Genomic DNA, 18,532 nt, shown 5'->3' with positions numbered 1-18,532 from the left:
TCCGGTCATTCATTGAATCTATTAAGTTCAGGAAAGTAGCAGATAGGAAATTTATTCCAGGTCTAACTCGAGCTATTGCTTTCCCTTTATGTATTTCAACATTGTTGGTTTTTATTCAGTTATTTGTATTAATGTAAGTAAATCTGAATCACGGGTCAGCCTTGCAAGACAAGGAAGCACAATGAAATACCACCACAGTCTATTAGAATGGCCGAAAGCCAAGAAACTGACGATACCAAATGCTGACAAGGATGTGGAACAAGAATTCTCATTCGTTTCTAGTAGGATGCAAAATGGTACGGCCACTTTGGAAGACAGTTTATCAGTTTCTTACAAAACTAAACATACTCCTAGTAGATGACCCAGCAATTGTGCTCCTTGGTATTCACCCAAAGGATTTGAAAAGTTATGTCTACACAATAACATGCAAACGATTGTGTATATCAGCTTCGTTCATAATTGGCAACACTTGGAAGCAACCATGATGTCCTTTAGCAGGTGAGTGGATATATAAAGTGTGGTACATCCACACAATGGGGTATTATTCAACACTAAAAAGAAAGGAGCTGTGAAGCCATGAAAAGACATGAGAACAATCTTAAATGTGTATTACTGGCTGTAAGAAGCCAATCTGTAAAGGCTAGATACCAAACGATACTAAAGCTGTGATATTTTAGAAAAGACCAAACCATGGAGAAAATTAAAAAACAATCAGTGGTTTCGGGGGTTAGGGTAAGGAAGGAAGGAATTGGTGGAGCACAGAGCACTTTAGGGCAGTGAAATCATTCTGGATGATACTGTAATGGTGGTTACATGTCATTATACATTTATCAAGACCCACAGAATGTACAGCACCTACAACACTGAGAGGGAACTGTAATATAAACCATTGGCTTCAGGTGATTGTGATGTGTCGGTGTAGGGTCATCATTGCTACTCAGTGAGTTTTACAATGGGGAGGTCTGTGTATGTGTGGGGGCAGGTGGCACATGGGAACTCTCTGTACTTACTGCTCAGTTTTACTCTGAGTGCAAAACTGCTCTAAAAATAATGTCTATTCTATATTAGCAAAAATAAGAGGGAGAAGGAAGCTATCATGTGACGACCTAGCGCACGATTCTTCCATTCATCTGATAAATAGTTCCTAACTTCCTTCCATGTGGCAGATGTCCTTCTTGTGCATTTTATTTTATTCTATTTTACATATATCAGATACGTATGATATGGTATGACATTTTATGAGCCCTATTTTAGTAAATATTAAATGTAGACTTTGGAAGACTTCTCCATGAGGATGATGGAGTGAGAAAGGGGAGACAGTGAACTGGCCTGGAATGACAGTGTGGGGGGGGGGGAACAAAGGCCTCTGCCTGCTGGGTGTGGAGTGCCCAGTGGGGAGCATACATGGAAAAGAGATTGCTGGCCATTTAGTGGGAGAGAAAATACAAGTGTCATTTCGAAGAAGAGAGTTCCCCCAATCGTTTTTCAAAGGGAACTTGTACTTTATTAGTGTTTAACATAGGTTTATCTGGAGTCTTATAAGAAATTAAGGTTGGGTACAAGCAGAAACAAGAAGAATCAGGTGCCAGGAGAAGTTGATGGGAGGCAGGATCCAGGGGAAAGACAAAGCAGGGGGGAAGTGTGGAGAACAGCACCCGGACCCATCCACAGCAATCCACAGCACCCAGAAGTCCTGCCATGGATAGAGACCCTTCAAGAGAACTCAAAGTCCACCTCTCGCTTCCTTCCTGGTCCTTTTGGGACGTGGGAGACAACAGGAGGAGGCAGAACCAAGGGCCTGACCATCACATCTCATGTGTGTGAACTCAGTTCTGACTAATGTTTGACTTCAGGATTCCAAAATTCTTAGATAAAATTCAACACAAGAAAACAAGAGCTTTTTATGTGTACCATCTGGTCACCGACCCCCCCGCCGGCCCCCCGCCAAAAAAAAAAATAAGAGCAAAAGAAAAAGCTTATCATCTCATTTGTGTTTCTCTAAGTAGATGAAAATAAAACTTAAGACTTCATTATAAATTTAGAACTATGGCATTAATTAGGGCCACACCGAAAACATTGTGTTCGCATGGAACCATTAAGCATTGATATTGCATTTGTTTTGAATTCTTTTTCCTTTTTAATGCTTTGGAATAATATTTGAATAGCTTAATTCACTAAGTTGTATGAATGGGAAATATGTTAAAAATTAAATACTAATTATACAATATAGCTAAAACATAGAGATAGATAGATTTACTACACCAACTGCTTTTAATTATAACCAGTCAATTGTAGAAATGGTTTTATTAACTCTTTTTTAATGGTTTCATCATTATTAAGATCATTAAACCCAAATAATTTTAAAGTAAAGCACACACATGCAAATAAACACACATACAGAAAACAATACTTGTAGTTTAAACTTTTGTACAAATGGAATATCCTTTCTGAAATATTATGATACAGTGGGTGTGGCTGTCACCCAGATGCATGTACGGGACATGGTCACAGTGATTACAAACTTTATCTCTCTTGAGTGGGCACCAAGCAAGCACTGGTAAAACTGTACATCAGGGGAAAGTTGTTTGCTGCTTCCTTCTCGCATTTTTAGTGGACCCACTGACATGCTTGGCCACTTTCCCTGGGTTGTACCTACTACCACCAGCTGTGCAGGAACGTCACAGAAGCTAAAGCCCTCCCTAACAGCCCCGCCCCATGTCCTTCCCTCTTCTGTCCCTGGTCCTGCTCTGCCGAGACATGACATATGTGAAACACCATATTCGTTTCCCAGATTAGGGACTTTGAGGCCAGGAGTTCTGGGGGAATTGCAGCTTTTCCTGTTTTCGTTTTGTTGGTGGATGAAAGTAATTCCTACAGCATATTCGGATTTATCTGATGGCCCACTCCCTGTGAATGATGCATACCCTCATTTTATCTCTAAGCTGGTATAATGAGCTGCGGTAGCCACTGGAGACATTTGTACACAGAAAGCATTTTGTTTATTCGCCCCCCCCCCCCTTAAACGAGGGATATTACTCAGTTTCGAAAAGTCAAGTTCCAACAAATCTGAGAAACACTGCTGTCACAGGTAATAGAGTCTCCCTCCTCATTCACTCGACAAATATTTGTTGAACATCTGCTATGTGCCTGGCACTGCACTTGGGGTAGGGTAAGAGATCCCTCAGGGAACAAAAACAGACTTGCCCTGGGGCACTTGGGTGGCTCAGTTGGTTAAGTGTCCAGCTCTTGATCTCAGCTCAGGTCATGATCTCGCAGATAATGAGATCGAGTCCCACATCAGGGTCTGCGCTGGCAGCATGGAACCTGCTTGGGATTCTCTCTCTTCCTCTCTGTCTGTCCCTCCCTCTCCCCCACTCACTCTCTCTCTCTCTCTCTCTCTCTCTCTTTCTCTCTCTCTCCCAAAATAAATAAATCAATATCGGGGTGCTTGGGTGGCTCAGTCAGTTGACCTTCCGACTTCGGCTCAGGTCATGATCTCGCGGTTCCTCACTTCAAGCCCCATGTTGGGCTCTGGGCTGACAGCTCAGCACCTGGAGTCTGCTTCAGATTCTGTGTCTCCCCCTCTTCTGTCTGCCCTTCCTCAGCTCATGCTCTGTCTCTCTCTGTCTTTCAAAAATAACAAACATTTTTTTTAAAAAACCTTAATAAATAAATACTGAGAAAGAAAAGGAAAAAAAAAGCAGACTCGCCCTCCAAGAACCAAGATTCTAGCAGACAGTCCCCGACAGGGTACATAATAAAGAAGTTAGAACCTGACAAGGGATATGAAGAATTCCGTAACGGATTAAGGGAAAACAAGAACTGGATCGGGGAGGGGTACGGATCAGGGTGCAGTTTTAAATAGTGTGTGTGGAGTAGCTTCACAAAGAAAGTCACATTTTCACACCTTTGAAAGGGTGGGGGTTTAGCCATGTGCTCGGCACATCTATGGGATGAATGAGTTTTCTGTGATAAGACAACTGAATAGGGAAAGTGCCAAATTATAATGGTTCTTGCCAAACCATAATTTTTCAATCCCTGAGGGACGTTGAATTCAAAAAAAGAAGACAGTATTACTGAAGGAGCTGTGTTCTTTTTTTCATATAAATGCAGAAATATTCAAATACAGCTTTGCTAATGAAAACTCCATGAAACAGTCTGTCTGTTAACAAACCCATTTGTTTCAGTCTTAATTTAAAAATCGGACTAAAACTTAAAGGACAGCGAGAAGACTCATCTAGAAACATACTGCAAGGAGTTTTTTTTTTTTTTTTTCCCATGTACTTATTTTAAAAAAATCAAAACTATTTTGGCTAACAAGAACATCAGAATTTAATGTGACTTTGTTAATTAATCTAATACCTGAGTTAAGCATGCCATGCGTTGGTCTTAGTGTTCCGACCGGCTCTAATTGTGACTTTCTTACTTTCCCGAGCTTCTTAGATGAGAGTCCTTGTGTCCGTTCTGGTTTCTCATTTGCTTCTGGTTCCTTTGAAATGCTGAGAGAATTTTCCAACTAAGCCTAATTTTAACATTTTGCACATCAATCCCACAGCCCGTTAAGACAGAGGTTAAATGTAATTAAGTCTCAGGAGTGAGAAACATCTTTCGTCCTCCTATCTACTTCATGCAGTGAGTATGTGCCATATTTTTATAGAGAAATGTCCACCCATTATGAAGTTACAATCACCTTTCTTAAAATCTAGAACTCGAAAGGAAGTATGTTTGACGTTTTACCGCTGGGGTATTCATCAAAGTGAGGCAATCACATCTAAGGAGAACACGGGTTTGCTTGCTTTTTCCTTTGTGGGCTTTAATTCAGTTCAGTGAAATGCATTGTAGCAACAGCTTCACGGGGAAAAAACCTGTTTTAGTTTACGTGGCGACAGCTTCTGACTCTCTAAGGCAAAAGTTGTTCCCTGTGCTCTTGCAGATAAGGAGACAAGGAGGCATCCAGCTCCTGGTGGACCTGCTGGATCACCGGATGACGGAGGTCCACCGTAGTGCCTGTGGGGCCTTGAGAAACTTGGTGTATGGGAAGGCCAATGACGATAACAAAATCGCCCTGAAAAACTGCGGCGGCATCCCAGCACTGGTGAGGTTACTCCGCAAGACCACCGACCTGGAGATCCGGGAGCTGGTCACAGGTGAGCATCCTTGTTAACAGCACGCCCGCCTCTCAAGGTGACATCACCATTATCCAGCATGGTAGCAAAAGTGCTAACCAAGTATGGTTGAGCAGGGCCTCTCAGAGGGCTCACACCGTGGGCAGGTCCCTGTACGCATGTGCGGAACAAGGGACTCCACGGATCATCCAATTTCACACACATGGAGTAGCCAAATTAGAGCATTAGAATCCAGGAACCATTACCCTCCTAAAATTCTATGACCATATTTCAGTTCTGTCCCTTGATTTGGAAGTGGTTCAGCATCTTACAATACCTATAGGTCATCATTAAAATGGCATTTAACAAAAATTGATAAAAGGACAAAATACGTGAGTGACCGTTAGGAAGGTGGATATTCTTGTTTATAACGTGGCTAGGAAGAGAGGTCTTAGTGTACTTAACAAGAGAGGTCTTAGTGTACTTAACAGTTATTTTCTTGAAAAAAAAAATGTATGCCTAGTCCACGTTCCCAGGTGATACGATTACATGTTAGGGAATTTTTCGAATGTGAACATGAGAGAAAGCCTTTCTGTGAACGTAGAACTTTTGAGCTTTGTAAAGTGGAGATCACTAGAGTAGCGCCTCAGAGAGCCACGAGGATTTGAAGAGTGAGAACTTGTAAGCATTTAGCAGTACCTTTCTTGGAATACGTGTGAATGCAGTAAAATCCGTGTGAATGCCATCACTCTCATCCCTCACCTCCGAAATGTGCAGTTTTACTTGTTGGAATGCTAACAACAGAAGTGGCCTCAAGATGGGATTTCGGATTACTCCTCTTGGTGACCCATATTGTTGGCAATATTCCGGTTTGGGTTCATCAAAGTTCCCCTGCAAGCGTTTGGCAAACGGATTGCAAAGTTGACTCAAGAAAAGGGTCTCTTAATCCTCCGTGATGCTACTGATCTTCCTTCTGTCTTGATTCTAAAACTTCCTTGTAGCTATGCTCATGAGGTATATGTGATCTTGTTTATTTAAGAAAATACATTACCCAAGCTGAGAGGCATCAATTTTGGTTCAATGTGAGGTCAAGACTCTCAGCCTCAGCGTATTTTCTTAAAGGTACACCCTTCAAGATTATTGTCACATTTCTTTTGCACTCTTAGCTAAAATAGAACTAGACCCCAGTTCCTTTTGTTTTGTTTTGTTTTCATTTCTCTAAGTGGAGAATTGTCCTCATGGAAGAATATCGTCGTTAAGTTTACAGTGCTATTAAAATGATGGTTCACACCAAACTAATATGGGTCATTAAAGGTAAAACTATTATTATCAGATATTATGATGTGTAGGACCGTTTTGGGGTAAGTTAAATAATTGAAAATGCACCTTGCCATTATGGTTATGAACCCCCATCCCTACTTTCATATTGAGAGAAAGGACTCAATACATGTGATGGAAAACATCATGGCGCTTCTGGGCATGAAGGCCGTGCCAATGGGAGCACGAGGCCAACAGAACTAAAGCAGCACCTTGTGCTGTGCACATGATGCGTCCATTTCATGATTTCAAAAGAATTGGATTTTACTGAAATTTGGATTTGCCCCAACACAAACCCTCTTTGGTGGCTTACCTCATTGCCAAGGAAATTCGACCACATGCAAAAGGCTGAGGTGACTGATGGCTTAAACCAGAAAGAAAATGACAGCATACCTCTGTCCCATGACATCGTCCACTGCAACATGCTCCTGCCTCTTCTGATATTGGAAGCCACTCCAAAACACTGCTTCTGACAGATGCCGGATGTCTCCCATTTTATGCATCTGGGCAACATGGGAAATTTCTATGTGAGCCTCGTGTGTAAACATCAGAGGCAGGTAACCTCTTCAGAATGTCAAGAAGTTTCCTTTCTTGGCAAAGCTTTGTACCCATTGTCATGTCACGACTCAGTGTTTCTTCATAAGCATGTGCTGGAGGCTGAAACTCAATTCCACTTCCCCTCCTGAAAGAAATGCTGTCTTCTGTCAGGACTCCATCCAAGCCACTGGGGCTGAACAGTTCCGGAAAGACAGTGCTTGCTACTTCAGTAGATACTTTCTGCCATTCCAGAGTCACGGACTTATCATGCATGGCTGAACTTCACGCATGAGTTTTACTTTTCCCAAAGAAAAACATGTTGTTAAAACATTTTGATGGGTTGAAGCCCATGGCTTCTGAGGTTTCCCTGGTAGATCCTCTTGAAAAACAATAAGCATCTTGGCAAAGCTACTGCTCTAGACAGAGAAGTTAGAAGCAAGCATGTGCAAGAACATTCCAACATGGAAGGAATTGCTGCTGCGGGCCAGTCTGTAATAACAAAGCCTTCTGAACCCCCATGCTGGCAGAAATCTGAGGGTGCCTGGAAACCGGCAAGGTTCTGCTGACTTCTGTTTAGACGTAGCATCAATGATGCAGATCCAGCAAGAGCTGATTCTACTGCCTGACCCAAAGTAAAAGGATTCAAATGAATATCCCTCGAAGAGCTGTAGAGGGTCATTTTCATCTTCAGCACCATCCCAGCACTCATCTGCCAAGGGGAGCTATGAAAGCTTGGATTCCGTTGGCTCCTGGGGAACTTTGGGAATCCAGTATTTTAGTACAGCTAACTGATTTAACCTCGAGGACATCAAATCGTCCATTTTTCTTATCTTTCTCTTTCCACGCCTCCTCTGAGACTCTTGTCTCCCCGCAAGCCTGGCAAATGCTTTGCTACACTAAGCCCACGGTCTCCGTTCATCCTTATTGTTCATTTCTCAGATGCTTTGGAATTTCTGCGGCCATCAGGCGTGTGCTAACCCTTGGACATCTGCACGTGCGGGGCTGATGTTCAGCAGACCCACACCGGCACTGCCATGCTTACAACAAAGCCCACTGTGATGGTTGGAGGCTCTGTTGGGAACTCTCCCACCCATGTAGTGCCGGCTGCTAGATATTAAAAGGGAAGTTTCTGACAAATGTGTCCACGTTTTAGAAACTTAATTAGATGAGCACCAAGGCTCATGATGGCCCTGGAGGATGGAGTAATAAAAGCCGCTCTTCACTGCTGCTGTCACATTGTCACAAGGACCCTCCTTTTTTTCTAATATGAAATTTATTGTCAAATTGGTTTCCATACAACACCCAGTGCTCATCCCAACAGGTGCCCTCCTCAATGCCCATCACCCACCCTCCCCTCCTTCCACCCCCCATCAACCCTCAGATTGTTCTCAGTCTTTAAGAGTCTCTTACGGTTTGGCTCCCTCCCTCTCTAACTTTTTTCTTCCTTCCCCTCCCGCCATGGTCTTCTGTTAAGTTTCTCAGGATCCATAAGAGTGAAAACATATGGTAACTGTCTTTCTCTGGATGACTTATTTCACTTAGCATCACACTCTCCAGTTCCATCCACGTTGCTACAAAAGGCCAGACTTCATTCTTTCTCATTGCCATATAGTATTCCATTGTGTATATAAACCACAATTTCTTTATCCATTCATCAGTTGATGGACATTTAGGCTCTTTCCATAATTTGGCTATTGTTGAAAGTGCTGTTATAAACATTGGGGTACAAGTGCCCCTATGCATCAGCACTCCTGTATCCCTTGGGTAAATTCCTAGCAGTACTATTGCTGGGTCATAGGGTAGGTCTATTTTTAATTTTTGAGGAACCTCCACACTGTTTTCCAGAGCGGCTGCACCAGTTTGCATTCCCACCAACAGTGCAAGAGGGTTCCCGTTTCTCCACATCCTCGCCAACATCTATAGTCTCCTGATTTGTTCATTTTAGCCACTCTGACCGGCGTGAGGTGGTATCTCAGTGTGGTTTTCATTTATGTTTCCCTGACGAGGAGTGACATTGAGCATCTTTTCATGTGCCTGTTGGCCATCTGGATGTCTTCTTTAGAGAAGTGTCTATTCATGTTTTCTGCCCATTTCTCCACTGGATTATTTGTTTTTTGGGTGTGGAGTTTCCTTAAAGTCTTTTTGGAATTAGGTTAGATGTGCATACATGAATTAATAAAATAGTGATTTAAGTAGTGAAGCAACTATGCCCTTTACCTCCATTGTAATTCTTCAGCGGGCCTAATTCCAAGTCTAGCAAGGAGTAACAACATGGTACATGATGGAGCCCTGCCAGTACAAGGGAGCTTTTTCTCTTGCATTCCTCTCCCTGAATATTAGCAAATGCATGAAAACCAGTGCGTGTTAGAATACACTGGGAGGGTGAAGTTGCCTTTGAATTCCTCTTTAGATATTTACAAGTTGGGATGTTTTATAAACAAATATTAGAAAGAACAGTGTTGGTGATTTTTTAAAAAAAAATAATAAAGCATGTTTCTAAACGAGATTTTTAGATTAGATAGAGCCAAGCCCTATAACCAGAAGGATCTAGAGTGCCAAATTATAACCAATAAAAAACTAGAAGAAAGAAATGTTCTTGGAGAGCTTTAAATTATTTACTGAGTATTCCTTGGCAAACTGTTTGAACAATAATAAAATGTTAAAATTGAGCTATTTACATGCATTTACATTGAACACATAGACATACATGCTTTAGAAAAAAGCTGCCTGTTTGCACTGCAGTGTCTATCCACAGCAGAATATATTCTGCCTCTGCCTATTAGGCCTTGCAATAAATAATTTTCTTCCTATGCAATAATTGCTATGAGATGATCAGAATTTTATTTAAATCCAGTTGAAGCTATTATATGCTAGCAATTACTAGAAATATCCAAATAAACTTTGGTTACAAATTCTGCATGTCCTTTGGGCTTGACTAATATAATTTTTCTCTCTCTAAATATGGATATAATCAACCTACATTTTGAAATGCCCAACTAAAGATTTCAGAATGCTTTATAAATCACGATAAGCCACTTTTTATTAAACCATAAAACCTAATAAATAACTTTTATTTCTGTTGAAAGCAAGTGTCCTGAAGAGTTCTGCTTCTCCAAGAGCTGTGTTTTCTTCCATCTTATGTTTCAGATACTCAAATAGTCTATCCTGATTTAACTAATGAAAGAGATAAGCCTCAGTTTATTTTACTGACTGGCATTAGGTCCGTTGATTTCAAGCCGTGTCGGTTAGAAGTTGAATTATGCACACCCCACCCCCAAATTCATATGTGGAAGCCCTAACCGGTAGCCCTTCAAAATGTGACTCAGATGTAATTAGTTAAATTAGGATACTAGATTAGGGTGGTTCCTTAATCTCATATAGCTGGTGTCCTTATGAAGAGAAGAAATTTGGACACGGACACACACAGGGAGGGGTCATGTGCACATAAAGGCAGAGATGGGGTAATGCTTTTGCGAGGCAAGGAGCGCCACACAGATGGCCCGAAAACACCAGAACCCAGGAGGGGGGCCCAGAGCAGATTCTCCTCACAGCTTCAGAAGGAACCAATGCCAGTGACATCTTCATCTTTGACTTCCAGCCTCCAGAACTCTGACCATGTAACTTTCGGTTGTTTAGTTCACTCGATCTGCGGTGGCAGCCCTAGGAATCTATTACAGACCCAGATCGAGGGAGTTTTTCATCTTTTCCCAGATGTGAGCAAACACATGTGTTGGCCCAGGAAAGAAGACCATGCAAATAAATGCAGAACCATGAGGGGGTAATAGTGTTGCCAGGTTTAAAATAAAGAAGACCCTGTTGGCCTCATTCCATAATGCATCTTTTTTTTTTAATGTTTATTTATTTATTTTTGAGAGAGAGAGAGAGAGAGAGAGAGAGGAGAAGGGGCAGAGAGAGAGGGAGACAGAGAATCCCAAGCAGGCTCTGCAGCTGTCAGTGCGGAGCCCGATGTGGGACTTGAACCCCTGAACCATGAGATCATGACCTGAGCTGAAACCAAGAGTCAGTCACTTGACCGACTGAGTCACCCAGGCACCCATAATGCATCTTTTTAAAGCAATTACTTGTGAAGGATCTGAAGTGGCAAAGATGATAATTTAATGCACTTCAGTATTTTTAATCAAAGTAATGGATCTATATGGTCAAAAAATGAAATTGCATAAAAATGCTTATAATGAAAACAAGAGTCCCCAGCTGTCTCATCTGTCCTCTGGTTTTGGACATGCGCAGCCTCTCAGAGGCTTTCAGCCTTAGCCTCTGCTTTGTCTTTTAGTTTTCTCCTGTTTATTCCATGTCTTTAAATAATATGCTTATTTCACTCTATATAATTCAATGATCATAGTCTTTTCATACTGACTTTCTAGTATGGTGGAGAAGGATTTTTCACATTTTCACCGCTCATGCCTTTTCCTTTCCCATTATTTTTGGTTCCTCAGTACATTCAGTCAGTAACTTCAAGGTTAAGCCTCTATTTCTTCTGTATAATAAAGACATGGTCTCATCACCCATATTATAAGATAAAAATAATAGTACTCTTCTGTCCTCACCCTTCTTCACAACCTCTGTCGCCGTAGTTGACTTTGACATTGTCAAGGTTGGATGTATTTGCAATCTATCCTGTCACCATAGTCAGTCTTCCAGGGTTTTCTATAGCTTGATTCAAAAGTTGAAAGCCAGAGATTAGCCTTTGCATTATGATGGAAGAGCGGATCCATGTGGTACCCAGCCATCACATTTCTTTCCCAATGGGTCCAAAGTAATGATCCTTGTCAAAGGAGTACATTTCTGGCATCATATCTAACAGATCCTTCATCATCTATAATGCCCATCAACTCAACTTTGTCCATGATTTCTATTATCATTAATTCCCTGGTTTTCCAGAGAGCTCATGAACAGAACCCTCTATTTTGGGGGCAGAATTAGATGACTGCTCTCTAGAACTGCTGTATTGCTCTTCAGGTTTGGAATGTCTATCTCCTAGATCCCAGGCCCTCCTCTTTCTTGGTTTATTCTTTTATAACTTCCAAATATTAATTAATGAAGGTGCTTAGGCGATGAAATTCTGAAAATGTCGCTAAATCCTCATACATGATTGACATTTATTAGATATGGAGGGATAGAAATTATTTTTCTCAGGAATATTTTCTATGATATAATTTTATCCTTGAGACATAAAAGTCTGTGGTGATATATCTAGGTATTTTCCTTTTTAAAAATTCACTGATATTAGACATTTTCAGTTTAAAGAGTCATGATCTACAGTGCCAGAAAACTATCTTTTTATTTTTTTTTAATTTATTCATTTTCTCTATCCTCTCTTTTTAGGATTATTGATAGTCAGATTTTGGACCTCTTGGACTTTTCCTCTCTGTTATATTTGCTTACATAATTTGGAGCCCTTTTTCTTTTTATCATACATGGTGAGAGATCTCTTCAGTATCCCACATTACTCTCAACCTACCCATGAGGGAGTTTTTTGCAGGGATATACTGAGATACTATTAGTGGTATTAACAGTGTTCTTATATCAATCTTAAGAACTCCCCTTTGTGTTTCTTATAACCTCTGTACTTATTCTATGAATGTAAACAATTCTGGAATTTTAATCAGGATGTTATTTTGCACTAAGGTTTGTTTTCTGTTCATCATGAATCATCTGACTTTTCTCTGTTGTCATTTCTTTCTATTTGTTTATATGGGGGTCTTCTCATTGATTTTGCACACTTACTTTAAATGCATAGAGACCAGTTGTCTACCCATGTTTTTTTTTTTTTGATGAAAGAAGATGTTACTTTAATAAAGGTTTATACACAGTGTAGTTTCAAGCAATTGAGGACACGGCTATTTCCATATGCTTCTACACATAAATTTATAAAACCATGTATTTTAAGGAAAGATGCTACTTGAATGACTGTTTATACACAGTGAACTTTCAAATTATGTAAACAGTCCAAGTGCCAGTCAACTGATGAACAGGTAAAGATTTGGTATACACACACACAGACACACACACACACACACGCACGCAATGGAATATTACTCAACCATAGAAAAACGATGAATTCTTTGTTCATTTTTAAGACAGAAAGAGTAGAGAGTTTGAGCTCTGTGCTTACCCATGAAGCTTGTTAACTGTGAACTTGACTTCAGGTGAGCAGGTAAGCATGAGCTGTTGTGATGGGGAATCCTTTAAGGATCTTGATGAGGAGAGCTTTTCTCTAAGGCTCAGATATCCACATTAGCTTTTCCATTTTCCTCCCGTGCAGTCAATCTCTTTGGAGAATATTCTTCTGAGTTGTTTATTTGTCTGCCCTTTAAGGAGGGGCCAGCAATTTTCTGGCTGCCGGGTATTTTTTCCCCCTGGGTAGGAGTGGACAGTGTGGGGGCGAAGTGTTCTCTGCACCCAGGCAGGAATGGAGAATGAGAGGGTGGGCAGCTGCTTCCTTTGCATCAGTCACCCTTGGGTACCCTCCCTTCTCATTTCTACATTCCCTGTGCCTGCCTTCTCTGAGCATGAATCTTCCCTAGGTTCCACCAGGACAGGCAGTCACCACATTGGATCATTGGCATGGAGTCCCCTCTGTGTTCATCCTGGGCTGTGCTGGCTTCCATTGCAACTTCATCAGCCAACTCCCCTCCATCTGGTTTGCATCTTACAGAAACATGATAAAATGTCTCATCTGCTGGGTTACTCCTTCCATTCTCTTCTTTATTCCATTATGTCCCTATTAATAATCTCTTGCCTGCATGAATTCTGAACAGTTCCATAGATAAGACAAAGTGTGAATATTACTAAGTATTGTCTCTATTGCTGATAGAAGCCAACGTGGAAGCATTTCTTTAGGTCTGTTAGCCAAGAGAGTTTACTATTGCAGAAAAAGTCTAGGGTGTAACATTAACTAAATACCCTTCATGGAAAGAGACACCGGAATAGAGGGGAAGCATTTTCCCGACTAGCATCCTCCAACCTGTTTTTTTCTAATCCTATTGGCTGTGATCACCTAGAGGCATGGCTCATCTCTCCAAAGCAGGAGCTAAGCATTTTTCAAGGTAGCGTTTCCTCTATCTTCCTGGGTTTTTTGGTGATAACCTGGGACTCCTGGTGGGCATTTTATATATTATATTAAAAGGCACTGAAATGGATGCGGGTAGCACATCATTTAAATCAAATCCAGGGTCACTGTGTTCCCAAAGTGTAAAATTAAATCCCACACTTATTTCTTATCCCAAATAATGTCCACCATGTTGTCTAACATAGCATATCGGAGGTTCTTCCATAAGATTAAACAGCATCACAAAGATAAAAATGAATAGAGACGTTCCAATAATGAAATGCCAGCAATGCAGAGATGCTTCGAATTTTAATATAAACCCCTCCAAATATCAAATTCCCAAGGAGAAATTAAAAATCAAAGTTTCAATCCACTTTTATGTTGGAGTCCAAAGACATTAAAGTTCAAAGGAATTAAAACCTAAAAATCAATATCTCTTGCCATTGTGTGTTAAAGTTCAAAGTCTACAATTCTTAAGCTAACTAAAGTATAAAAATCATCCTCCCCAACCTTTCAATTCCTCACAGCCTCTGCCAGAAGTCTTCACTGTCCCTCCATCCCTCTTTAGGTAGCTCAGAGCTACCTCACGCAGGAATTGTTGGTATACTTTAAGGACCTCAAAGATGCATTGTTCCAGTGTGAAATCCTACCCATGACTCTCCAGGGGTGTGAACGCTGGCCCATGATGCATCATCTTTAGAAAAGGAGCCATGCTAAGCCCTGAGAGCAGTTATCCCAACACAGGTGTGTACCCCAATAGCAGCCCCAGACAAGGCCATGACGGGTACCCAGTGAGGTCTGTATCTGTTACATTTTGCTGCTACAACATATTTCCACAAACCTAGCCACTGAAAACAATGCAGTTTATTATCTTCCAGTTCTGGAGGTTAGAAGTCCAACATAAGTCTCACCGTGCTAAAATCAGGATGTCAACAGGGCTGTGTTCCTTTCTGGAAACTTTAGGGTAGGTTGTTGCCTTTTCTGGCTACTGGAGCTGCCCACATTCCTGGACTGGAGACCCACTTCCCCTGTTGGCTGGAAACCCACTTCCCTTGTTGACTGGAGACCCACTTCCCCTGTTGACTGAGACCCACTTCCCCTGTTGACTGAATACCCACTTCCCCTGTTGGCTGGAGACCCACTTCCCTTGTTGACTGGAGACCCACTTCCCCTGTCGTCAGAGGCAGCAGCATGACATCTCTGAGAAGTCTTCTGTAGGCACATTTCCCTCTGACTGCCGCCAGGAGTGAATCTCTAAGATAATCTGCCCATCTTAAATTAATCACATTTTCAATAAAAGGTAACATATTCATAGCTAATGGGGATTAGGGCATGGAAATTTTTGGAGGACCATTATTCTGCCAACCACAGTATTTGAGGGAAGATGAGTAATTAGAGATCTTTTTGGATGTAGTCAGTCAGGAGAAGCCAGTCTGGTGGTGCCTGACTTCCAGGGTCCACCATCGGTGAGCTTAAATTGAATCAGGGGACAAAATCCAAGCAAAAGGTAGATTTTGGTGTCACGCATTTACTGGTTGAAGGGAAGATTAATCCTTCCATGAAATTGGAAACATTGCTGCCCTCTTGCAACATTTAGATATTGGCAGTGGAAGCCGCCCCAACACTAGGCATCTCAGCTGTGATTTGACCGGAAAAGCATGAGCAGTGTAGGTGATACAGTAAAGGGTTATATTATCTGGGTGAGACTTGGTACAATGTAGGAGCTAGTGAAGACGTCTGAGGAAGGCTGTGTTTGGTGCTGAATGTGAAGTTGACGTGGGTCAGGAGGTAGAGATCAGGATGACAAGCTCGATATGAAGAAGGGAAGCTCAGGAAGACCAGCTGGCACCTGGTGAAGGTAGAGAGGCACCCTCTTCTGCCTCCCGTTGGCTGAATATTGGCCTCATGAGAAAAACACAAAACCTGGCTCCTTTGGCCACAGCATTCCACGCATGCCTGCTGCAGGACACGGAGAGCTGAAGAAGGAGAAGTAGTGAGAATGGCAGCTTTGCCGCTGGCCGTGGCCCCACACCCAGAAGGCGAGGCCATGAAAGTGCACACAGGCCACGGCAAAGCTTGGTGCCCTGGGCCTACAGCCGTCAGAGTTCAGCACCTGCTGCTTCCCTGGCACCTGCCAGGTTGCCTGCAGGTTTCTCCTGTGGACATCATTACCCTGGAAACTAGGAGGAAAGGGAATTCTGGGAGGCATCGTTCCAGCTCAGCTAGGCTGACACAGCACAGCCGCCCCCTCTCGCCCCCCGCCGCCACCCCACGCCACACCGGGTCTTACTGAAGTGACTTCATTCCCTTCCTGCAGATTTGACACCTTCGATTTTTAATTTCCTCTTTGGAGGTTGGGTTTCTCGGCTGTGCAGTGCCACACAGAGTGTGATCACTGTGTGGCACACCTCCACTGCCACATGTCAGTCCTCTGCCACCAGGGCTATTTCCCCGAGCTGCCCTGTGGAACCCTGACATTGTCTATCCCTACAAAGCCTGCAGAGTCTCCCTCAACAGAAACTCGGCATCCGGGGGCACCTCCGCTCTGTGCCCGCTTGTCCCTGTTCCAGGCCCCGGGATCCAGGCCTGCCGTCACGTCTTTCGGCTGCTGTCACTGGATGCCTCTCCTCCTCTGCTGCAATTTCCAGGAAGGTTCAGTTAAGTTTCCATCTGTTGAACTTGCTTCTGCATTTGGACTCTCTTTTTAGCGTGTTAGGGACAGCAGTGTTGGCTAGAATTGAGTCCTGCCTTCCTTTACTTTTCCTTTGCTTTCAAACATGAAAGCATGGCTCTGGCAGCAGCATGCCTTTCTAGCATTCCTCTAGATTCCAGAACAGGAATTGGCAAACCTTATCTGAGGTTGATAGGCCAGATGATAACTATTTTAGCTCGTCGGCTATAACGTCTCTGTTACAACTACTCAATTCTACCTATGTTGGGTGAAAACAGCTATAGACAGTACATAAAAAATTGGATGTAGCTATGTTTCAATAAAACTTTATGTATAAAGGCAAATAGCTAGCCCTCAGGCCATAGTTTATAGAACCCTCTACTACACTTGCTTTTACCCTCTTTTCCACACCAAGTTCTGAACAAAATGAAGAAGGAAGCCACATTATCAAATCATTACTCTTAGAAGTCAGATTGGAAGCCAGGTTCTAGGCCTGTTTACCAAGCGGGTTTGCTAATAATGAAGCCCGGAATTAGGCAGACGTATCCACTATTGCACAGGCAGCAGTTGGGTCAGGGAAGCCTTCCTGTTCCTCTGACAGCCCCCCGGGACATATCCTGCGGAGACTAGAGGAACCAGAGTTTCCTCTGGCCACTCATTCCCAGGAGGAAGAAGGACAGACAGAGCTGAGTCAACCGATGCATTGTTTGGACAAGTCCCTCCTCCTACCAGGGGAAGAGTGAGTGAGGGTCTGTGCTCCAGTAATCGTGCTCCATCCACAGGAAGGAAACAGCAGGCCTGAAGAATTCTGCAGCACTCCATCGAAGGGAAGAAGAGACAGGTGTTTGTGGTTGGTCTGCCACTTGCCCCCAACTCATTTCCTAATCCGCTACATAGCTCACACATTCTTTAGAAAGATGTCTGCTCTTGCCTCCTCTAAATTGTCATTTTCACCATATTAGGGTTATCTCTCTATAGCAGATAGCCCGATTATAACCAAATGCGCACAGCAAAACTTACAACCCTCCACACAGCACTAGTTCTGATTCCTAATTTCCTCCCCAGCCAGGCCACGTCTAACCAAGTTGGAAAATTCACACCATTACCTTCCTGCTCACCCCATTCTTAATTCTAGAGATTGAAGCCAGTCTGTAGGCTATGAGTCTAATTCATTCATTCGTTAGACACATGTTTGTTGAGCATGTGCCGGGTGGCAGTGAGGCGTAGGTCCTCTGGATACAGGTGTTTGGTGAATACCCAGGTACCTTCTAGCCATAGGCCATCCCTGGGGCATGGCCCTCTTCCTAATGGCCAAGATGGCGATGCTTGTGTTCAGGGAGCTAGGTGGAGGAAGGCAGAAATAAAAGGCATAGCTGGAGGGGGTCTTGGGTTTCCGTTCATTTACATGTAAAGAAGTAGAATATATCAAAACTTTGAGTGTGATTTTAATATCCATTAACAGAACTGTTGTGGAATGTTGCAGACTTAAAATTCAGAGCCCTGCTCTCAGAGGGCTTGCGTTGTGGTGGACAAGACAGACAATAAACCTGTCATTTCAAGAAGCGCTATGATGAAAAATGGAGCAGGCTAAGGAGATTAGAAAGTAATGGAAATTTATTACTCAGAATGAAGCTTCGCTTCAAGAAATGAAAAGCACCAAATGATGGTGTATGTTAGCTTAGATGAAAGTGTTCCAGTGAGCAAGACATTTTGATAGAAAGTGTTTGTTAAGGAGTTCTAGTTTATGTTATGGTAAAATATAGACTTGTCGACTGTAGAAATCAGTATTAGAACCCTTCTTTATTACTGGTAGGTGTTTCCGGAGCTGATATG

At 42.4% G+C, this 18,532-nt stretch overlaps 1 protein-coding gene across 5 annotated transcripts in view; it reads left to right on the top strand.

The window, feature by feature from the left end:
* Nucleotides 1-18,532, top strand: part of CTNND2 (catenin delta 2) — a 945,427-nt gene that overhangs the window by 720,609 nt on the left and 206,286 nt on the right. For all 5 annotated transcript variants that reach the window (XM_086676153.1, XM_086676178.1, XM_086676183.1 and 2 more), the window contains exon 11: nt 4,934-5,147. In XM_086676153.1, the coding sequence (XP_086532279.1) occupies nt 4,934-5,147 (214 nt within the window). The remainder of the gene's footprint in view (nt 1-4,933; nt 5,148-18,532) is intronic.

This window comes from Puma concolor, chromosome A1, assembly GCF_028749965.1.
Source record: "Puma concolor isolate L17-30 chromosome A1, mPumCon1.1.hap2, whole genome shotgun sequence".
In the NCBI taxonomy this organism is placed as follows: domain Eukaryota; kingdom Metazoa; phylum Chordata; class Mammalia; order Carnivora; family Felidae; genus Puma; species Puma concolor.
Note: the sequence above shows the minus strand (reverse complement) of the source record. Positions and strands in the feature narration are given on the sequence as shown.